Source organism: Calliphora vicina, chromosome 4, assembly GCF_958450345.1.
Source record: "Calliphora vicina chromosome 4, idCalVici1.1, whole genome shotgun sequence".
In the NCBI taxonomy this organism is placed as follows: Eukaryota; Metazoa; Arthropoda; class Insecta; order Diptera; family Calliphoridae; genus Calliphora; species Calliphora vicina.
The window spans coordinates 117,383,766-117,407,242 of NC_088783.1; the positions used below are offsets into that span (position 1 = coordinate 117,383,766).

At 31.6% G+C, this 23,477-nt stretch overlaps 7 protein-coding genes across 7 annotated transcripts; 5 read left to right on the plus strand and 2 right to left on the minus strand.

The window, feature by feature from the left end:
* Positions 1-1,853: 1,853 nt before the first annotated feature.
* On the minus strand, positions 1,854-3,028 carry Coq5 (ubiquinone biosynthesis protein COQ3, mitochondrial). Its single transcript, XM_065507883.1, has 3 exons — positions 2,820-3,028; positions 2,331-2,749; positions 1,854-2,263 (listed from the first exon to the last, which is right to left on the minus strand). Exons 1-3 carry the CDS (start codon positions 2,989-2,991, stop codon positions 1,961-1,963), a joined length of 894 nt encoding a protein of 297 aa, XP_065363955.1. The 5' UTR covers positions 2,992-3,028; the 3' UTR covers positions 1,854-1,960.
* A 190-nt stretch (positions 3,029-3,218) lies between these two features.
* On the plus strand, positions 3,219-13,639 carry LOC135958727 (zinc finger protein 208-like). Its single transcript, XM_065509620.1, has 16 exons — positions 3,219-3,834; positions 4,210-4,281; positions 4,344-5,015; positions 5,073-5,165; positions 5,228-6,085; positions 6,248-6,815; positions 10,008-10,010; positions 10,067-10,569; positions 10,623-10,906; positions 10,978-11,314; positions 11,374-11,727; positions 11,888-12,180; positions 12,240-12,663; positions 12,725-12,978; positions 13,043-13,379; positions 13,443-13,639. Exons 1-16 carry the CDS (start codon positions 3,368-3,370, stop codon positions 13,633-13,635), a joined length of 5,712 nt encoding a protein of 1,903 aa, XP_065365692.1. The 5' UTR covers positions 3,219-3,367; the 3' UTR covers positions 13,636-13,639.
* Positions 7,375-9,228, plus strand: LOC135956980 (zinc finger protein 273-like). Its single transcript, XM_065507619.1, has 5 exons — positions 7,375-7,474; positions 7,567-8,081; positions 8,144-8,418; positions 8,488-8,824; positions 8,884-9,228. The coding sequence occupies exons 2-5, from the start codon at positions 7,642-7,644 to the stop codon at positions 9,047-9,049; spliced, it is 1,218 nt and encodes a 405-aa protein (XP_065363691.1). The 5' UTR covers positions 7,375-7,474; positions 7,567-7,641; the 3' UTR covers positions 9,050-9,228.
* Positions 13,640-14,063: 424 nt separating the features above from the next.
* On the minus strand, positions 14,064-14,612 carry LOC135958728 (uncharacterized). The gene is made up of 2 exons (XM_065509621.1): positions 14,571-14,612; positions 14,064-14,508 (listed from the first exon to the last, which is right to left on the minus strand). The coding sequence occupies exons 1-2, from the start codon at positions 14,610-14,612 to the stop codon at positions 14,104-14,106; spliced, it is 447 nt and encodes a 148-aa protein (XP_065365693.1). The 3' UTR covers positions 14,064-14,103.
* Positions 14,613-15,637: 1,025 nt separating this feature from the next.
* On the plus strand, positions 15,638-18,944 carry LOC135956253 (zinc finger protein 271-like). The gene is made up of 5 exons (XM_065506669.1): positions 15,638-16,239; positions 16,301-16,627; positions 17,094-17,995; positions 18,056-18,392; positions 18,458-18,944. The coding sequence occupies exons 1-5, from the start codon at positions 15,767-15,769 to the stop codon at positions 18,762-18,764; spliced, it is 2,346 nt and encodes a 781-aa protein (XP_065362741.1). The 5' UTR covers positions 15,638-15,766; the 3' UTR covers positions 18,765-18,944.
* A 266-nt stretch (positions 18,945-19,210) lies between these two features.
* Positions 19,211-20,663, plus strand: LOC135958729 (myoneurin-like). Its single transcript, XM_065509622.1, has 2 exons — positions 19,211-19,782; positions 19,835-20,663. The coding sequence occupies exons 1-2, from the start codon at positions 19,229-19,231 to the stop codon at positions 20,661-20,663; spliced, it is 1,383 nt and encodes a 460-aa protein (XP_065365694.1). The 5' UTR covers positions 19,211-19,228.
* Positions 20,664-21,177: 514 nt separating this feature from the next.
* On the plus strand, positions 21,178-23,387 carry LOC135956255 (gastrula zinc finger protein XlCGF57.1-like). Its single transcript, XM_065506671.1, has 4 exons — positions 21,178-21,811; positions 21,876-22,435; positions 22,495-22,828; positions 22,886-23,387. The coding sequence occupies exons 1-4, from the start codon at positions 21,261-21,263 to the stop codon at positions 23,253-23,255; spliced, it is 1,815 nt and encodes a 604-aa protein (XP_065362743.1). The 5' UTR covers positions 21,178-21,260; the 3' UTR covers positions 23,256-23,387.
* Positions 23,388-23,477: the final 90 nt, after the last annotated feature.

Consider the following 23,477-nt stretch of genomic DNA (forward strand, 5'->3'; position numbering starts at 1 on the left):
AATTTCACTGATTTATTTCTAAAAAATTTTGAAATTTTTTTTGAAAAAAATTCATAATTTTTTTTTTCTAAAAAAAATTTTAATAATTTCTTTTTCTAAAAAAATTTCATAATTTTTTTTTTCTAAAAATTTCATAATTTTATTTTCTAAAATTTTCATAATTTTTTTTTTCCAAAAAAAATTTCATAATTTTTTTTTTCTAAAAATTTTATTTTCTAAAATTTTCATAATTTTTTTTTTTCCAAAAAAAATTTCATAATTTTTTTTTTCTAAAAAAAAAATTACAAAAAAATATTTTTTTATTAAAATTTCACTGATTTATTTCTAAAAAATTTTGAATTTTTTTTTTCTAAAATATATTAACTTCAATTTCATTGCTAAAATTGTTCTGCTAATTGAAACTATTTCGCTATTTGTTCATATTTTTATATGGCCATCATTTGGAGATAAATTCTAAAATTTCTCTTTAAAATTTATTAATTTTGGTGGCTTGGTTCAAGTCATTCACAATTGTGAGTGGTGTTATTGTGAATGGCAAGGAAACTAATCTTTTATTTACAAATGATAAAATTTACCCCAAAAAATCGTGTATTTAAAGATATTTTCAAATATTTCTACTCTTGATGGCCATTGTTATTGTGAATAATGAAGTTTAAAAATAAAAGCCATTTGTTTTTTAACGTTATTATAAACTATAATAGACTAGACAGACTTTGGTGAATTAACCATCGATTGTTTTAAGAAATTTCCCGGAACTTTTGCAAAAATTCCAGTTTTAGAAAATATTGAGGTTTTTAATAATAATAATAACAACGTTTCTTGAAAACTTTAATGGCGATTGTTCATGTGAGCTAAAAGTTTGCTTTTTGAAACTGAACTATTTTCAAGTCCAATTTCTCAGCTAAAGCCTTAAAAACATTATTTCGCCTTAGGTTATCTTACCCAAGGGAATCATAAAGCCACTAACAGCCTTTATGTATCTCGGTTGCTTGCGAAAATGTCACTAGGCAACAAAGATGCTTTTATATTTCGCTTTAGTTAAGCTGGCCATTATTGTGAATGAGTTTTTAATGAAGTTTTGAAATTTGCTAATTGTTTAACTGTTCAAAAAAATTAGTTTTAAAACAAACCCATTTTTAAGCACAATTTTGCAACTAATTTCGTTTAATAAGTATTTGAAATGTTTTTACATAATTTGATTGGAAAATACAAAGTAAAACTTTTCAAATCTCTTTGAAAACTAATATTTTTTTAAAAATATACTTCTTTCATAAATTATTGAATAGTTTCCATTAAAACTTAATGCAAATTTTATTTCCTTTTATGTTTTGTTAAAAAAAAGAACCAAAATTATTTTAGCAACTTTATTTTTTTTATTAATTATTTAAACTTGAAATAAAAACCTAATTTAATTAATTTATAATTTTTTTAAATATAAATTTATAAGTCTGTAGTTTGTAGTAGTTGCTTAGAATTATAGTAAATAAAATAATGAAAGTAATTTTATGTTTTGCTGTATATTATAAATAAATATAAAATAATTAAAAAAAAATAAAAATTCTAAAAGGTTTTAAAATGAAACAACAAAAAAAGTAAAAAAAATAACTTTAAATATTATTTATTTGTAAAAATTTATTAGAATCATAGAAAAACCCAAAAAAATTATTTGAAAACTGAGTAAGGTTGTGCTTCTAAAACACGGCCATAGAGAAATATACATAGAGAGTATTGTTTTCACATAGTTTTTTTAATAATACATTCCCATCGCTTAGGTTTTTTACAACTGAGTAAGGTCTTTGACAACTGAGTTAGCATTTTATTTAGCATTTCCCACAAATAAAAATTCGAAAAAATCGTTTTTAAATTAGTTTTTATTAAATCGTTTGTTTATCTTATACAAATTCTAATACAATAACATTTTGTACATTAAATAACATTTCTTAATACATAACTACAAAGGTTACAACTTAAAACCAGAATGAATACTAACAACACCAAATGATAAATTCTCATAACGAACCATTTCGAAGCCAGCCTTTTCAATCATACACTTAAAATCCTCTTGTTTAGGAAATTTACGTATACTTTCTACTAAATATTGATAAGGCTGCCATTGGCCGGCCAATATTTGACCCATGGGTGGTATGACTTGAAAGGAATATTGATCATATAGCCATTGCATGGTATCATTTTCCAAATGGCTAAATTCCAAACACATGAAACGACCGCCTGGCTGCAAAACACGATAAGCTTCACTTAAAACCTATAAATAGGAAAAATGTAAAATGATATAATCTTGTTATGTATTAAGAAATATTAGTGTTCCAAACCTTGTCTATGTGTGTGCAATTTCTTATACCAAATGCAATGGTATAGGCATTGTAGGTATTATCGGCAAATGGTAACTCCTCAGCATTAGCACATTTCCATTCTATGCTAACATTAGGTAATTTCTCTTGGGTTAGACCCAAACGTTTGGCTCTTTCCTCGCCCACATCCAGCATATGTTGGTTAATATCTGATACAGTAACATGACTTTGTTTTTGCTGGGGATTGGCTTGATTTTGTAAATATTTTAAATATCTAAATGAAATATCACCAGTACCACCCGCCATATCCAATAAACGAGTGCCGGGTGTGGGTCCTAATCTCTCTATAAACATATCTTTCCACAAACGGTGTATGCCCATGGACATAGCATCGTTCATGAGGTCATAGGATTTGGCCACATCTTCAAAAACTTTGTGCACTAAAAAAAATAATTGTCCAGCCATTAAATCATTTTATTTCGTCTGTTTAAAAAATAAAAAAAAACAAACCTTTCTGTTGCTTTTCCTCCTCTTTAACAGTTTGGAAACCAAAATGTGTGGTACCCTCTTTAGAACTTTCTGCCGTGTTGGCGCTGTGACTAGCTAATCTTAAACTTGCTACATATTTAAAGGAATTTGGTGTAAAGTTTTTAAATAACTTTAAATAGCGTGTTACATTCATTTTTTAAGAAAATTTAATAAATTATGAAATTTTATAAAAAGAAACGTTGTAAGACACAGCTGTTTAACTTAAGCTATTACTTCCCATAGCATGTCTATATTTAGTTAACAGCTGTATGTTAAATGTTATCACTTTATGGGGCATAACATTTGCAATTGGAATTTTTTTTATTCATTGTTTGTCGATAATACCGTTCCATTCCTATTAACCATTGTGATTGGATTTTACAACAAATGCCAAGAAAATCGGGAACAGCTGCAATAATTTTTGTTGATATCCACAAAATTATATTTTTTTGTAATTATTTTTACAAAATAGTAATTAAATTTAATGTAAAAAGTGAAATGTTTTAGTGGCTAGTGTTATACAAAACAAAATGTCTAGTGATTTATTGTCCAAATGTCGCACCTGCCTAAGTGCTGGCCACAACAATTACCATCAATTGTTCGATTATGTGGAGGAAAATTATAAAATCCTAGAAATGTTGGATGGTATAGTGCCCCAGATAGATATTAAGACCACTTCGCAATTTTCCTCATTGGTGTGCCAGCCGTGTGTGGATAAATTGCTGACGGGCTATAAGTTTCAACAATTGTGCATAGAAACCAATAATCGGCTGCATGATTTGCTGGGCATTGCTGTCTTCGAGACAGAGCCAAAGTTGGAGAAAATCTTGGATCCTTTGACGGGCGATGGCGATACGAGTTTTAAGATGAAACAGGAAATTGAAGAAGATGCTTGTTTTGAATGTGAAATACAACCGGATGAGATGGAGGGCCCCATAGCGTCGGATAATGATAATGACTGGGGACCGGGTGGAGGAGGAAGTGATTCAGATTCAAGGTATGTTTAGAAAGGAAGTTGTGGTAGCAATCTAAATGCTTTAGGTCATTACTTATAAGATATTTTAGGAAATGACTTCAAAAAGTAAAAAATAAAAAATTACTCCTACGAGTGTTGTTTTTGTTTCAACATAGTTTTTGTTCCTAATATATTTTCACTACTAAGGTAATTGAAAACTGAGTTAGGTCTTTGACAGCAGAGTTTCCGATCTATCTGTCTGCAAGGAATTTTTTTAGTTTCTATATCAATTATCCAAAAGAAATAAAACATTCTTATTCAAATTTCCAAAATAAAAAATAAAGTTTATTTTTAAAATCTATGATATTTAAGTTTTTTTTTATATTTTAAATTTAATGTATCCTTTCTACAATACAGCAATGAAAAACTATCAGTTTTAAAACAACGGTCTGCCAAAAAATCACCTTTAAAAGTTGAACATTTTGAAAAGTAAGTTTTTACAATATTAGATTCAAAATTTATTAAAATTACTGATAATATTCTTCTGCCAGGCCTAGAAAACTGAATCGTTTTAAAGGCAGCTTTCCTTGCTCGGAATGTGGCAAAGAGTTTAGTAGTTTAAATCGCCTGAAACAACATACAGCTATACATGAGAAAAAGCGGGCTTATTCATGTAAAATTTGTCACACAAGTTTTATTGGTGAGAAACCGTTTAAAGTTCATATGTTAACTCACACAAATGGTGAGGTGGCTAACAACGAGGAAGGTGCTGGCGAGCAAACTAACAGTATTGAAAATAATGACAGTAAAAATGAATTTGAGTCCCAAGAGTTTATTGAGGAAACTACAGCAACTGAAAAGAATGTAGCTGATAATGAAAAAGAAGAATGTATAGATTCAAAGGATATGCTAACATTTAAATGTCCCGACTGTCCGAAATGTTTTGAGAAAAAAGCTTCCCTGTCGGCTCACTATAAAGTGCACAAGAAAAAGGATTTTATTAAAAATAATAAATGCAAAAAGATTGAGCCAGAAATGTTAGAAAAAGAAGATGAAAATGTCTGCAATATTGTGGGGGAGGATGCAAATAATGTTGATGATAAAGTAACTAAAGTTATGGTAAAAGAGGAAATTGAAATCACACCACAAATTTTTGAAGAACCCATGGATGGAGATTTTGAGGCCAGCGCTGAATGGTTTAATAATGATTATGAGGATTCAGAGTAAGTAAAACTATTTGAAAATGTATTAAATATATAATAATTCTTAACATTTTTTAGTGACAATTCGGATAAGGATTTGTTTGGCAAGCATGAAACAAAAGAAACTAAAAATATTGATTTTGTGGACACCGGCATAGGGGAAATTGAAAAGTAGGTATAATTCTAATGTTAATAGCTAATTTTTTTAACTAAAATTTGTATTATTTCTTTAGGCCCAATAGCAGCAATAAACGAAGTGGCAGTTTCCCTTGTGAGATGTGTGGCAAAGTATTCGATCGACCTTATCGCCTGAAACGTCACAGTTCCGTGCATTCTCTGACAAGACCACACGAATGTGAAATCTGTAAATATCGTTTTGCCACCGTTAATATCCTAAAAGCCCATTTGTTTCAGCATGAAAACGAAACAGGTGGCAATTTTAACTCACAATCACGTCCAGAAGGCTTCAAATGTCCCGATTGCCCACGACGTTTTGAAAAACAAGCCTCACTCTCAGCCCATCGTCAGATACACACACGTAATGCCTCGGAAGCCAACTATCCCTGTATGGTATGCCAGCGCAATTTTATGTCCGTACGGTCCTTAACCGAACACATCACCAACAAACATCCCGAGGTGGAGAAACACAAATGTGATCAGTGTGATAAAACGTTTGTTTTGCATGCCCATCTGGTGGAACATTTAAACCGGCACAAAGGCAACAAAAATCTGGTGTGTCTCATATGTGAGAAAGAATTTGGCTATACGAATACGTTGAAGGAACACATGCGCACACACAGTGGCGAAAGTCCTTATCTATGTCCTCAGTGTGGCAAAACATTCCGCAGTGCGAGTAATTTACGGCAGCATATGGAAAGGCATACGGGTTTGAAAAAATACCAGTGTCCAGAGTGTCCCAGTCGCTTCAACTGTAGATCGGATCTAATAAAACATGCATCAACACATTCGAACGCTAAGCCTCATGTCTGTGATATTTGTGGTTCTCGTTTTACGAGAGCATATTCATTGCAAAAACATAAGCTATTACATTCGGGAGAGAGACCATTCAAGTGTGATCAATGCAGTATGACGTAAGTAATTGTTATGTTTAATATTTATAATAGCTCAAAAAACTTTCCAAAAAGATCAGGTTGTGGTGAATTGAATGCTACTGTACTTTATGAATACAAAAATATTTATAGAATTTTATTTACCTCTTGCCATTTCTTTAAAATTGAATATTCCTCTTACAGTTTTGCTATAATTTATCACTTACGACGCCACATGCGCACCCATACCGGTGAGAAACCCTACAAATGCAAATACTGTGAACGAGCTTATGCCGAAAGTGGAGATTTAACTAAACACTTGCGAACGCATGTTGGTGAAAACACCTATATGTGCGATCAATGTCCAATGGCCTTTAAATATCAAGCTGAATTGAGGCAACATCAATCTCAACATTATAAAATGGCCCAAAAGCTGTTGCAACAAGCCCAAAAAATGTCCGAAGAAGCACAACAACATGAAATAACCGAACAAACACAGCCAGATCAACAGCATTTGCAGCAAACGCAACCACAACAACATGAGCAGCATCAACCTATACAAGAACACCAACATAATCAACAATTATTGAAAACCGATCAAATACAACATTTACCCATAGGTATAACGAGTTATCAGCAAATACCCTTAATAGATCATAGACAGCAACTAAACACCATAGTGGAACAACAGCAGCATCATGCAAAAATTGAAGATGTTGCTGTAGCACGACAACAGCAACAAGACAATTTAGATATAAATAATCTCAGTAATTAAAATTAGTTATAATTTTATTAGTACATATAGGTTCTTGTACTGTATAACTTTAGTTATATATTTAGTTAAAAACATAAGCATTTTACTTATATACTTATTATAGGAAGTTGAGTAATACGAATAAATTGTATATTTAAAGAAATTTTCAAATTTATGCCAGGAAGACTGATTTTTTTTAGAACTTTGGATATTTTGAAACAAAATCTAATTGTTTGGGCTGATAACGTATAATTAATAATTAATTGGCCGGACGTATAATTAATACCAAGATGTTTACCCCTTGGGTATCACAATGGGATCAGTTTTGAATGGACCCAAGTGAGCTGCTTGAAGAGTGGCTACCCATGGAACCTAACCTAACCTTGGGCTGATTTGCTGCAAAAGTGTACGAACAAACCTATTTTAAATAAGATTGTTTACATTTATCGCCCACACTAACTATTGTGAATGATTTTTATATGATAGAAGATAAAGCAGTGTTCTATTTGTTATTTATTATGAATGATTCTTATTGACATAAAATAATCGATAAAGCAGTGCTTTGTTTGTATAGTATTTTTTTACAATTGTTTATTTACATCTATTGATATCTGAATTTAATGAATGTATTCCTTATAATACTATATATAATCTGAAATTCGTTTTCTAACTGGACCGTAAGTTCTAGAATAATATAATTGTTTAATTATTAATTTTGTTATTCAAATGCACATTGTTTATTTGTTTTTTTTTTCGCATATTGTCTCAGTTACCACTTCTTGTAATTGGTGACTTTAAATTGTTTTCAAAGCCTTTTGAAAATCTGTGTTATTAAAACTTTGAAATGGATTCTTTACAAAAAACATGTTTAACTTGCCTTGGTAAATCCACCGAAGCAAAAAATCTCAATCAAATTCTACTAGATGATCTTAAAATATTGGAAATACTACGCAAAATTGTTCCCACACTTTGGGAAAATCCAGAAATCTCAATGCCGGAATGGATATGTGCACAATGTTTGGATAAATTGATCATATCTTATACATTTCAAAAGCAATCTTTGGAATCGCTACAAAATTTATATAAATTGTGTTCGGAAAATTATGCAAAAAATGAGAGCCAGGAATATGTATATAAACAGGAAGTCAAAATCGAATGTAAAGAAGATGTTAGTGATGCCGGAGATACAGAGGGAACACTAGCCGAAAATAAAGATTATCTAGAAATACAAATTGATAATGGAGAACACAGTTTAAATGAATTGAATGAGACAAAGGAAAAAGTGTAAGTCAAATTATAGAAATTTTTAAATAAAATTTAAATACATATTGTAAAATATATTGTAGATCTGAAAACCAACTAATATTAACTCAGTCCGAAAATATAACCGAACCAAAAAATGACTCAATACCACCAATGGCATCAAATCAATGTAGATTATGTAAAAAACTATTTAAAAATCCTCAAGGATTAGCTTTACATGAAACTAAAGCACATTTTAAAAACTTTCCTTACAACTGTGATAAATGTGACAGAGGTTTCGATTCAGAGGAATTCTACATAAAACACCAAAATCGACATTTGGGTATAAAAACGTATAAGTGTCCCCAATGCGGTAAAGGTAAGATTTTGATCTTATATTTAGTTTTTTCTTAACTCTGTAAGTTTTTCATTTTAAATCTCTCTCTAGCTTTTGATGCGAATAGTACCTTAAATCAGCATTTAATCTCCCATTCTAAAGCCACTCCTCATCTCTGTACAATTTGTGGCAAAAGTTTTAATCGTTCTGGTACCTTAAAACAGCATACTCTACGACATGGAGACGAAAGACCCTTTCAATGCTCAGTATGTCCCAAAAGCTTCAAGTGTCTATCCGACCAAATTAAACACATGTCCAAACATAAAGAGGAAAAGCGCTATGAGTGTGATATTTGTGATGCACGCTTTGCCACACATACTTCGCTGTCGCATCATAAACTTGTTCACACGGGTGAGAAACCTTTTAAATGTGATCAATGTGATAAATGGTAAGCAAGAATAACAATATTAAGTACCTTATTTTCTAATAAATATCGTTATATTTTAGTTTTAATTCCGTAGCTAACATGAGACGCCACCAGAGATTGCATACCGGTGAAAAACCTTATAAATGTCAATATTGTGAGAAAGCTTTCTGCCAAAATAGTGATATGAAAAAACATACAAGACGTGTGCATAAAAACGAAAAATCTGAGCCAGGTGAAGAAATATAAGAGCAGTGTTCTGAGTTTTAGAACCAACGTAATTTTAAAATATAAGTATTTTACTTTCATACTGGGAATAGGAAAATAATTAAAAATTATTTATGATTTTATATGACAATTTTATACTGCTAGAAAGTTTTTTTAATTTTGATCTAAAAGTGTTTGAATTGAAATAAAACATGCAGTATAGTGCTAAGAACTCACCACATTTATATGCAATTATAATAGATTCATGATATTCAATGGTTTCAAATCCTGCAAGTTTTTTTATTTGATTATAAATAAGATGTTTAGAGCATAACTGCAGTATTTTCTATAGAAATTCTTCTGTATAACTGTGTTTTCTATATAAGAGCTTGTGTATAATAGTATTTTCAATATATAATCTTCTGTTTAACTGTATTTTCTATAGAAAATATTGTATATAACAGTTTTTCCAATAGAAAATATTGTGTATGACAGTATTTTCAATAAAAAATCTTGTGTATAGCTGCATTTTCAATAGAAACTATTTTCCAAAGAAAATTTTTTATATATCGGAATATTACATAGCATTTTATAGTAGATTTATACTTCGGTAGTATGAAATAAGTAAAAAGAAAATTTTAGTACTCGGGGGGGTGAAAAAAAGTACTAATTGAGTATTTTGAAGCCGAACATTTCCATCCCTGTTCTATGCGATAAAAGTTTGTTTACATTTATTCCATACACTAACTATTGTGAATTATTGTTATTGACACATGTTAGTCGATAAAGCAGGACTTTATTTACAAGGAGTTTTTGTTTACATTAGTTTATTTACAACTTTTGATATAATTGATAATTATTTTCCTTTTATTGGGGGAATCTAAAGTGAATTTGATCTGTATCGCATACATAATTGTTTAATTATTTACTTTCGCTAAGTATGTATGTTTGTTTTTACTAGTATTTGTATTGAATATGTTTTGTTGGTTTTGCCTTACAGTTGGTGTGTCCAAATCTTTGTGATCGTTTTAAATAATTTTCTTAAATTAAATAATGAATTATCCACATAAAACATGTTTAACATGCCTTTGTAAATCAACGGAAGCCCAAACCCTTAATCATATTCTACTGGATAATCTTAAAATATTGGAGATACTATACAAAATTGTTCCCATACTTTCGGAAAGTCAAGAAATCACACTGCCGGAATGGATATGTACACAATGTTTGGACAAATTGGTAGTAGCTTATACATTTCAAAAACAATGTTTAGATTCGGTACAAAGTTTATATGATTTGTGGACGAAAAATCCTACACAAAAGGAGAGCGATGAACATGATGTATATAAACAGGAAGTTGAACTTGAGGATAAAGAAGATCTTAGTGATGATGAGTATAAAATTAAATCACTGAACGAAAATAAAGATTTTGCTGAAATACAATTTGAAGAAATTACAATGCAATCTTTACCTGAAACTAAGGAAGATCTAGAAATACCATTTTATCAAAGTGATGATGAAGAAGACAGTTTAAATGATGAATTGGAAAGTAAAGAAAACGGGTAAGTTGAAATCTAACTCTCATTTGAACAACTTTATTAAAACTTTGTTGCAGATCTGAAAGCCCACTAACATTACAGCAAACCACTCAGTCCGAAAATATTGATGAGCTTAAAAATGACTTACTGCAATCAAATGAATCAGTTCCATGTAAAGTATGTAAAAAAATATATAAAAATCCTCAAGGATTAGCTTTACATGAAACTAAAGCCCATTATAAAGATTGTCCATACAAATGTGACAAATGTGATAAAGGTTTTGTTACCGAGGAATTCTACATAAAACACCGAAATCGTCACTTAGGCATAAAAGCTTTTAAATGTCCCCATTGCGATAAAGGTGGGTATGAAAATGGTTACATACCTACTTTGTATTATATTTTTTGTATATTAATTTTTTATTATTCCTAGCTTTTGATGTGAATAGTACCTTAAATCAGCATTTAATCTCCCATTCTAAAGAGACTCCTCATTTATGTACAATTTGTGGCAAACGTTTCAATCGTTCTGGCAATTTACAACAGCATATGCTGCGCCATGGAGATGAAAAACCCTTCCAATGTTCAGCATGTCCCAAAAGCTTCAAGTGCTTAACTGATCATATTTCTCACATGCGGATACATGACAAACATAAGCGTTATGAATGTAATATTTGTGGTGTACGCTTAGCCTCACATACATCTATGAAGCATCATAAACTTGTACACACGGGAGAGAAACCCTTCAAATGTGATGATTGTGATAAGTGGTAGGAAGAGGAAGCAATTTCAAATTTAATTTGTTTATTAAATCAGCTTTATATTTTAGTTTTAACTCCATAACTAACATGAGACGCCACCATAGACTACATACTGGTGAAAAACCCTATAAATGTGAATATTGTGAAAAAGATTTTTGCCAAAGCAATGATCTGAAAAAACATAAAAGACATATGCATAAGAATGAAATTGTAAGTGAGAAAAAAGAGGAAAATAATGTACAAAAGCAGAACCAGCAAGTTAATTTAAAACAGGAATCTAAGGACGTTGAACACAACGAAAATGAAGATCATAGAAAGGATGAAGAAACAATCGAAAGTCTAACTAAAATTAAAGAAACTACTGAAATACCCTTGTATCAAAGTGAAGGTGTAAAAGAGAATTTGGAAAATAATAAAAATGGGTGAGTGCAAATATACTTTGTCTCCCGTCTCCACGTGTAATTTTTATTTCATGACATAACAAATAACGTCGGCAGAATAACGGATATTTATTGCCAACTTTATATTTCTGTTCAAGGGGTTCATTTAAATTTTGTAACAACATTTTTAAATTTGTTTCAGTATGGATAACCAACAACAACTAATATTACTTCAAAACACCCAGTCCGAAAATATTAAAGAACCTGAAAATGAGTCCATGACGACATCGATGAAATCAAATCAATGTAAACTATGTAAAAAAGTATTCAAAAATACTCATGGACTAGCTGTGCATAATAAGAAAACACATTTAAAAAAGCATTTATACAAATGTGATAAATGTGATAAAGGTTTTGATTCAGAGGAATTCTACATAAAACACTATAATCTTCATTTAGGTATTAAACCTTTTCAATGTAACCAATGCGAAAAAGGTGTGTATGGAAATAAGCACAAGAATATAGTTTTCCTTAATATATAAATGTTTTTTTAGCTTTTGAATCTAGGTATTGCTTAAAGCAACATTTAATCAGTCATTCTAAAGAGTCTCCATATTCATGTACAATTTGTGGCAACAATTTCCGTCGTAAAAGTATTTTAAAACAGCACCACCAAAGAATACATATGGGTGAAAAACCGCATAAATGTCGCCATTGTATTCGAGCTTTTAGTCTAGAAAGTGATCTGAAAAAGCATACGAAACGTGTACATAAAAATGAAAAGGGTGAAGAATCGAGTGATGATAATGAAGAACAGTATGCTCAGCATGTTGAACTTGCTGGAAATAAACAATATAGTGAAGAAGAAGATACTAGGGAATCTCTAGCTGAAAATAAGGAAGATGTTAAGAAAGAAATTGAAAAAACTGAAGCTAGTGAAGATACATTAAATGATGTATTGGATGATAATGAAAATGAGTGAGTGAAAATCAATTCAAACTAGTGAAAGAAATTCTAACCATAAATTATTTTGTTACAGATCTGACAACCAACTTCTTATAGAGCTAAAAACGGTCCCAAAAACCGCCAAAGAATCACATCAATGTAAACTATGTAAACAAATATTTAAAAATCCCCAAGGATTAGCGGCGCATAAAACTAAAGCACATTTAAAAAAATATTTATACAATTGTGATAAATGTGAGAGAGGTTTTGATTCGGAGGAATTCTATATAAAACACAAAAATCGCCATTTGGGCATAAAAACTTTTAAGTGTCCCCAATGCGGTAAAGGTAAGTTTGAAACATTTTTTGTTTTTTTTCCTAACTCTGTAAGTTTTCCTTTTAATCTCTCTAGCTTTTGATGCGAATAGTACCTTAAATCAGCATTTAATTTCCCATTCCAAAGAGACGCCTCATCTCTGTACAATTTGTGGCAAAAGTTTTAATCGTTCTGGTACCTTAAGACAGCATATACTACGCCATGGCGATGATAAACCATTTCAGTGCTCATTTTGTCCTAAACGTTTCAAGTGTCTCTCCGATCAAATTATACATTTGTCGATACATAAAAAGGAAAAGCGTTATGTGTGCAAAATTTGTGGTGTACGCTTGGCTACCTCTACATCCATGTCCCATCATAAACTTGTTCACTCGGGCGAGAAACCCTTTGAATGTGATCATTGTGGTAAATGGTAAGCAAGTTAAACAAACATTAATTTTTTGAAATGTCATTTAACATGTGGTTTAAATTACAGTTTCAATTCCCTGTCTAATATGAGAAGCCACAGGAGAATACATACGGGTGAAAAACCTTATAGTTGTCAATACTGTGAGAAAACGTTTCGCCAAAGCAATGATCGCAATAAACATGCCAGACGTATGCATAAGAAGGAAATGGGCCTTACGAAATCTGAGTTCAGTGAAGAGAACGAAGAGCAGAAAGCATAAGACATGGCTGGTAAGTTTGTTTTTGTGTAGTAAAAGTTCTTACTTAAATATAAATATTTATTTTTAGGTAATAAATTTTACTGAATGGATAACATTTGTTCAGCTTTATAAAAGAAAAGTTTTATAAAAATATGATACATTTTAAGTTGGGTTTAGATAAAACCAAACCTTTCAAATTCATTTTAAAGACGCAATCCCTTATTGTTCTCAATACAAAATACATAACATATATATTATATATTCTAAATGCCCAAAAGCTAAGACGCTAGTTTAGTACAATGACCTAATATTTGTCTTACCATTTTTGAAAACGTCAAAAGAAACCAATTTAATTTTCAAATTTAAGAATGTAATAACAGTATTTTTATTATAAATGAAATAGATGTAGAAATATATTGAATTTAAAGTGCGTTAAAATTAAAGCTCAAAGTTAATCCGTAAAATCATTCCATTATTTTCATTGACTTTTTAATAATTGTCCTGTTGTCTTCGGTGGCCACCATGTACTGTATGACGGCTGGCATTTTCTGCAGAAGCAATTAATTGCATAACTTGTCCGGTGGCACGGCCCACACAATGTCTATCCAATTCGCGACCATTAGGTTTCATGCATTTTTCCAATTTTTCATTGGCCAATTTATAAAGATTTTCTTTCAATTGCGACATACCCGACAAATCGCTGGAGTTCTTTATACGATGTGTTACTTTGGATTTAAACGAACTGGCCTCGGGCAAGGATGCAGCTGCTGACTGCCAATGAGTGGAGGATTCCATTCCGCTAGACATTAAGAGCTCATTTATTTCTCTTTGAGCATTGCGATTTCTAGATTGTCTGCTGTCCTCTTCCGAGGAATCCAAATAATTAGCATAATTCTAAAAATGTATTTTAAATTTTTTAAAAAATCTATCATGTTTAAATTAGAAGGAAAATTTACCTGAGCCACTAAGGCCAATATCACAACAACGAATAATTTCATTTTCAGTTTTGACTGTTTGTTTTGAAAGTAGAAAAGTAACTACATGTTTTGTGTAGAAATTGATGGGGTTTTTATAGTAATAATTACAGATTAGTTTAAATCATATTATGTCTAAATCATCAATTTATTTGCTTATCTTTTTTAAGAAAGTGATTAGTTCTCTGTTGTTTTGTAGTTACTAGTGCAATAATCTATTGATGAGTTATTGAACTTTATTGTTTGTTTAGAGATCTAAGTTTAATAAAAAAAAACTTTTTTATAAAACTTATGATTTATTCAATTCGTCTGAATAAGGAATGTAAATTAGAATTAAACATTTATTAACTTTCTGAATAAATTATAATTACTTTTTTTCAAAGTTGTTTTTTTCATTTTTGGAAAAAAAATGTTTCGAATTTTATTTTTATTCTTTTTAAATTTAAATTTTAAAAAATGATTTCATCAGACAGGCGGGCATGGCTTAATCGACTCCGCTATCTATAAGGATCCAGAATATATATACTTTATAGCATTGGTAGGCAAATAGAGGCATTTAATTTGTGTGCTTTATTGGGTAAAAAATAAAATATCCACAACAACATCAAGCAACTGAATGAAATGTGTGTATTTTTACGCTCTTTTGTTCACATTCGGGTTGTTTGACGAAAATCATCGTAAACTGAATAATATGAACGCCTACCATGGCTTTATAGGGTCGGAAAATTATATTCAGCCCAATTATGAATAAAAATTCCCCAGGAGTTTTTCCCTTTTCTCATTTTTCCTATTCAATGGGAAAAAACTCCCGCGGAATTTTTTATTCATAATTGGGCTGATTGTGGAAATTACAAACGGAATGACAAACTTATATATACCCTTCTCACGAAGGTGAAGGGTATAAAAATACATAACGACTTAAATGAGGCAAATTTTCAAATAATAGGGTATTTTCTGACCATCCAACTATATTTCCACCAAACAAAACTCGGCCACCCTGCATTACAATGAATGTCAGTCAGGCAACAAAAGTTGGCATTATTGTCGATAATACAGTTTACTATTGTTTACATATCTTAAGGGTAGAGAAAAATCACAAACATTAATAGTAATTTTTGTAAATTAATTAGATTTTAAAACATTTCCAACACAATTTCCATCACAAAGTCTTGCTAAATATGTTAATACTTGAAATATATGGACGGGTGTGTCGAGTGTGCATGTGTAAATCGAATAATTTGCATGATTTAAATGACACTACCGAAGAGTGTCTCACCATGAATGAAATGTTGACAAAAACTGTCTCCGGCATACATGCCAACATCGAATTTCCAGTGCCTCAAGAGATTTGTGATCTATGCATGGAGCATTTACAGATTTCCTATAGATTCCAACAACTATGTATGAACACCAATGAACAGATGCTGAAAATCTGGGAACAGTCCCAAAAGGCAGAAGTTAAACAACAATCATTAGCGGGAGAAGTGGAGAATGAAGACGAACCAGATCCCATTAAAGTTGAATATGATATGGTAGAAGGCGAAGAGCAGAAATTTGATAATGTGGACATTTTAGAGGATTTTGAAAATGTGGAAAATGGCAATAAATGGGAGAATGATACGGATGATGAAGCACCGGATAAAGATGAATTGTAAGTGTACATATGTAGAGCGAGTGTATTACAAATTAATATTTAATTGTTAATATTTAAGGGCCTGCCAAGATACTTCTTTAAAATCAGCCTCTTCAACAACATCTGGTCGTCCTGCAGCTGGTCGGTTTCCTTGTCTAGAATGTAAGGAAACATTTGCAAAACATTCTATATTGAAACGTCATCGTCGTAAACATGAGTCAACGCATCCGTTTGACTGTCACAAGTGTACACAACGTTTCAAAACGAAAAGTCTATTGCAAAAACATTCGAAAAGCTGTAAAAAAGACAAGAAAAATGTGGTCAGTAAAAGCGATAGTGAGGATGAAGATGACGATGAGGATATGCCTCTAAGTTCTTTAAAGAAAACCGAAACTGATAATGAAAGGTAAGTGTTAGTTTTGAATAGATTTTTATTTTTAATAAAAAAAATTTAATTAAAACATAAAATCATAGAGAATTATACATAATGACGAGACACTTCCTTTTGTACATAGAGGAAATATACATAGAGCGGAAAATAGAATAGAACTGAAACAAAAAAATCACTCAAAAAGACAGCAGAGTTTCCACTCTATGTATATTACTCTATGGTTTTGTACATTAACTAACATGTATTTTGTTGTTGCGAGAGTTAGGTTTTTAAAAATTGCCAGTTGCCTAAATTACTTTACAATACATTCTTTGAATAAAAATTAACATGAGCTAGTTAATAAATTTATTCTTATATTAAAATGAATAATTACAATTTCTAAAATTTAAACTTTCTATTCGAAAGGGTTATTTGCGCCATTTAGGCTTAATACTAATTAATGAAATTAAATAAATGTTTGGTTAAAACTTCTCCCATTCAGTGATGTCTCCAAGGAAAATAATAATAAAAAGAAACGAAAATCTGTAAAAGCTGACAAAAAGACTCCCTATCATTGCTCCAAATGCGATAGCTATTTTAAATACGGCTATCAGCTAACAAAACATCGTTGTAGTGAAGAGGATAATGATTCGCATTTGAATAAATGCGAAATATGTAGCAAGACATTTACCACAGAGAATATGTTGCAAAAACATATGAGTGGCAAGCATAAAGACAACAAAACCACAAGCAAGACAGAGAAAAAGACTTCAGACAAAAGTAAAGCCTCTAACAACAGCGATAATGATGATGGCAATGGTGATGACCGACCCGATGGCCAGATTGAAGAAGTGGATATGGATCAAGACAATGACAATGATGATAATTGGAATGATGCGAATCAGGGCGAGTCATCGGATGACAGTGATTCAGATTATGCTGAAAAGGAGAAAACCACAACAAAGGCCAAACCAGAGCCGGCCGCAAATCAATTTAAATGTAATGAATGTGATGCCGCATTCAGATTTGAAAAACAACTCGCCCGTCATATGAAAAAACACACAGAAAACCATCGTTTTGTGTGTGCTCTGTGTTGGGATCGTTTCAAGTATCCACATATGTTGCAGAAACACATGGAAAAACATCATCCCGAAGATAATCCCAATCCCAAAGTGGCGGAGGCAAAACCGGAAAATGTAGAAAAGACACATGTTTGCAGTTACTGTCCATCGGCCTACTCGAATGTGGGTGGCTTGGCCCAACACATGAGTAAGAAACATCCGGAAATTAAGCCCTTCAAATGTGACAAATGCGACAAGACTTTTGTGGTAGAGGAACATTTGAAAATACACACAAATCGTCATATGGGTATTAAAAATTTTAAATGTGATCTTTGTGATAAATGTAAGCAAGCACAGCCTAGAAAATTCCAATTTTATAATTAATTTCTTTTAAAATTTTTAGCATTTTCGTTTAAATTTGCCATGAAACAGCATATGCGCATACATACAGGAGATTTGAATTACTTGTGCACCTTGTGTGGCAAGAAATTCTATAGACCCAGTAATTTACGCCAGCACATGCAACGTCATGGTGATGATAAACCCTACACATGTCCTCACTGTCCAAAACGTTTCAAATGTCCTTCGGATCGTTATATACATTTAATGTCACATCAAGAGGGAAAAAATCATGTATGTCAGACTTGTGGTGCAAGGTTTTCTCGAGTGGATACTTTACATCAGCATCAAATTTTGCACACGGGTGAAAAACGCTATAAATGCGATCAATGTCCTATGGCGTAAGTTTATTTATTTTGTGTAAATTAATAACAGTTTGTTCTATAATAAAATGTGTTTTTCCTAGATTCCCCCGTTTAATGAATTTAAATCGTCATTTACGCACTCATACCGGTGAGAAACCGTACAAATGTAAATTTTGTGAAAAAGCCTATGCACAGAGTAATGATTTGAACAAACATTTACGCACCCATGTGGGTGAGAACACTTATATGTGTACCCAGTGTCCGGCCGCCTATAAATATCAGGCGGACTTAAGGAATCATGAATGGGAACATTATCGCTTACAAAAGGAGGCCGAACAGAAAGCTAAAGATGAAGCGTCCGCCTTAAAAATGAAAGAAGAACAAACTGTTATGGAAGTAAATGTATAAATAAATATATTTATTATTTTCGTTTAAGCAACTATACTAAAAAAACATTTATTATGTATGCTATTAAAAAAGGATTTTTATTTAAACGACAAAAATAAAAAATTCCATATGTAATTATAATTGCCTTTACTAATAATATTAAGATAAGCTTATTAAAAATAGTAGTTTTTCAATACAAAATGACTTTAAATTAATAATATATAATTATAAAATCACTAAATTAGGTTTTTAAGTTAATTTTAATACAGAAGATAACACTGTTTTAGCTAAGCATTAAAAACGCTACATTAGCTCTTACTTTGAACTGTACTACCAGCAATCAGTCGATTTTATAGTTTACTCAGCTGTTTATATTCGATTTTGATATCATTCTAGGCTGAATGGCATTTATATGAAGAAGAATGATGTTTTGCTTTGTTTACATTAATTTGTTATAAATTAAATTGTATTTTTTTAAAAGAAAAATGACTACAATTCTATTGGGTCGTGTATGTCGTACCTGTTTAAAAAAGTCCAACGATATGCATAAATTACGCGAGTTCATCGAAAATGATTTACAAATAGAAGATATGCTAAACCAATCCATACCGAGTTTTGATCTAAAAATGGATGATGTACCTTTGCCGGTGGAGATATGTGTAGAGTGTTTTAGAATATTACAAAAAACTTATGATTTTGTACAAATGTGTTGGAAAAGCAACCAGGAATTGAAGAATATTTTGAATCAACAGGAGCAAGAAATCGAAGCATCGATGGTGGGGGTCACAGCAGATGTAAATCCAAAGGATATTTTAGAAGAAACCGACATACTAATGGATAATTTTAAAATAGAACCTTATGATGACAACTCCATTTGTTCATCTCCAAAGAGACTTGTTAATGATACTCAAGTTACAAGACAAGATTACCAATTTAAGGGAGTTAAACTTGAAGTTGAAATGATAAATGAAAGTCAACATGAAGACTCTAGTAGCTCGGTGGATTACTGGCCTAATAATAGTAAAGAGGATAGCGAGAGGTATGAGCACCATATTATTTATAAATTTTTATCTTAAAATCTTACATTGTAGCAATTCTTCTAAAAATATGTCAAAAGCTCTAGATATTAAGTCTAAACGAAATGGCTGTAGGAAACGTTCTAGCACTAATATTTGCCTTCATTGCAATAAGTCCTTTGCCAAAAAGAAATATTTAAGCAAACATTTGTTGGTGCATGATCCAGTCTATGAATTTGTATGTGACATTTGCAGCTATCGCTTTTCCAGCGAGAGAAAACTAAGAAATCACATACAAGATGATCATACAGATAAACAAACATGTTTAGATGATGGTCCATATGCCTGTCCAGACTGTCCCATAATATTTCAACAGAAACTTGAATTGACTGTACATCGTGCTATGCATCGAGAAAAGACATTTAAATGTCAGGAGTGTAACATGAGTCTGAAAACCTTGACTGACGTTAACACGCACATGAGTAGTAAACATCCCGATGTTTTGCCCTTTAAATGTCACGTATGCGAAAAGGCTTTTCGGTTAGAAAATCAGCTTAAATATCACATTAACGAGCATATGGGTTATAAGAATCTTAAATGTGATTTATGTATAAAGAGTAGGTCCAGTTTCAGTTTCAGTTTCACCCATTCGGGGGAAAAACCTCATATGTGTAAATTTTGTGATCGTGCTTATGCATCCAGTGGAGATTTGGTTAAACATTTGCGCACTCATGTGGGCGAAAAGACCTATTTTTGTGACCAGTGTCCGGAAGCATTTAAATATGCAACCGATCTTAAGGATCATAAACTTCTACATTATAAGGAACAATTAAATTTACAACAAAATAATAATGAAACAGCCGAGCTATCAAATGAAACAAAAAATACAGTAGTTACACCGTAAGCATTTAATATGTAGATATATTAAAGTATAAATAATTATGTACATATATATTTAATAAAATAATATTTGAATTCGCACTATAACAATAACTAATAAGAGTCCAGAATGTATTATACTTTAATTTAAGCCATTTGTGGGCAACCGTATATTGAGTTATTTGGGGGAGTCATTTGGGTCAACAGACGGACATGGCTATATCGACACCACTCATGCTGAAGGATATACAAATATATAGTTGCTAGATTTATTTATGAAAAAACGCATTTTATGAAATTTCACCATTTCGCAGGCGTGAATCGATGATATATGGAACATAAATTATAAGTTTAAAAACGTTAATATTTGTACTTACAAAAACGCCATATTAGCCTTACGTTATACAGTCTATAATATAATTAAAAAACCGCTACATTAGCTTATACTATTTATGTTGTGCTAACCATTTTCAGTACCTGTCTTACTTCAGGCATCAACTGTCGATAAAACAGTATTATCAGCTGTTTATATTAAAAAATTCTTCACATTCGCTTTGTTTACAAGCTGTGCGCATTAAATCTGAATTTATTTTTTCGAAATTAATTTACATACGCTTAAAAAATGACTTCAATTCTGTTGGGTCGTATATGTCGTACCTGTTTAAAAAAGTCTAAAGATATGCATAAATTACGTGAGTTCATCAATGATGATCTACAGATTGAGGAGATGCTAAATCAATCCATACCCAATTTTGATCTGGGTATGGATGAAGTACCTTTGCCGGTGGAGATATGCGAAGAGTGTCTTTATAAGTTACAAAAATCCTATGATTTCGTACAAGTTTGTTTAACAAGCAACAAGGAGTTGAAGAATATTTTGAATCAACAGGAGCAAGAAATCGAAGGGGCACTGATAGCTTGCACAACAGATGCAAATCCAATGGATATTTTAGAGCAAACCGACATACTAATGGATAATTTTAAAAAAGAACCACATGACGAGAACTCTAACGCCAGTCGGGGACAAGTTAATGGTGGCGTCCAAGCCATGAGCCCAGATCATCAATTTGACGCGGTTAAACTTGAAGTAGAAATGCTAAATGATAGTTTCCATGAAGACGGTAGTAGCTCTGAAGAATATTGGCCACATGATGATAAAGAAGATAGTGAGAGGTAGGTTTAAATAATATATTAGCTAAACTAAATGGTCTTTAACTTGAAACCTTATTTTCTGCAGCAATTTCTTTCAAAATATGGCCAAAAAAGCTTCTCTAGATGTTAAGCCCAAACGACAATACCGCAGAAAAGTACCTTTAAAACGTGTTAGCAATAAAGTTTGTCTACACTGCAATAAGGTGTTTGCCAAAAAGAATCTTTTAACCAAACATTTGCCTGTACATGACCCGGACAATGAATTTGTCTGTGACATTTGTAATTATCGTTTTTCGAGTGAAAGAAAACTAAAAACTCACGTAAGTGGTAAACATACGGGTGTAGAAATAAGTTTAGCTGGTGGTCCATATCCCTGTCCTGATTGTCCCATGATATTTCAACAAACACGTTCTTTGGCTGCCCATCGTGTCATGCATTCAGAAAGAGATTTTAAATGTGAGGTTTGTAGTATGAATCTTAAAACAATGGCTGCCGTTACCAGACACATGAATTGTAAACATCCCGATGTGTTGCCCTATAAATGTAATATATGCGAGAAGGCTTTTCCAGTGGAAAATCATTTGAACGATCATATCAATGAGCATATGGGCTATAAGAAACATAAATGTGATTTATGTGAAAAAAGTAAGTTCAAATTCAAATCAAATTTTAAAAAATCTAAATAATTTCAAAATTTTTTTAAGGTTTTCCCAATACTACTGCCCTAAAGGATCATGTACGCATACATACTGGGGAATCACCGTTTTTGTGCCCACATTGTGGCAAAGCCTTTAAAACGGCCAATGTTTTGCGCCAACATTTACAAAGACATGGCGAGAAAAAATTCCATTGTCCCGAGTGTCCCATGAAATTTTTCGTCAAAGTCAATCTGACCAAACATATGAGCTCACACACTAAGCTAAAGCCACATGTTTGCGATATATGTGGTTCAGCATTTACCAGACAGGATTCATTAAAGGCTCATAAGTTTAAGCATTCCGGGGAGAGGCCTTTCAAATGCGAGGATTGCAATATGAGGTAATTACTCATTTATATGTTTTCCATTAATATATTTACAATATTTATTTATTTTAGCTTTGTATTTAAACGCCACTTGAAAAGACATAAAATCACCCATACCGGCGAAAAGCCTCACATGTGCAGCTTTTGTGATCGTGCTTATGCCGCCAGTGGAGATTTGGTTAAACATTTGCGCACTCATGTGGGCGAAAAAACCTATTTTTGTGACCAGTGTCCGGAAGCATTTAAATATTCGATTGATCTTAAAGACCATAAAGTGATGCATTACAAGGAAAAATTAAGTTTACAACAACCAGTTGATATTCCACACGAAAACCCGGTAAATGTAACAAATGTAACCAATGAAACTATTTTGATAGAAACAGAAACTGCAGTAGTTACTTTAGAAGAACTATATGAAGTTGATAAAAATCTTGATGAATAAAAGAAACCAATTTTTTTATGAATACGTTATAAAGTGTAGATATGTATGTAATAAAATTAAAGCATGGACATTTTGGATGGATATTTGTATTAATAAATTTAGCAATAAAAGAGTTATTGATAAAAAAACAAATGATTGCAAGATTTTATATTTTCCAGCTAACATTGCATTACTAAAAAAGAAAAACATTGAAGCCATTTACAGTTCTGGATTAAATAATGC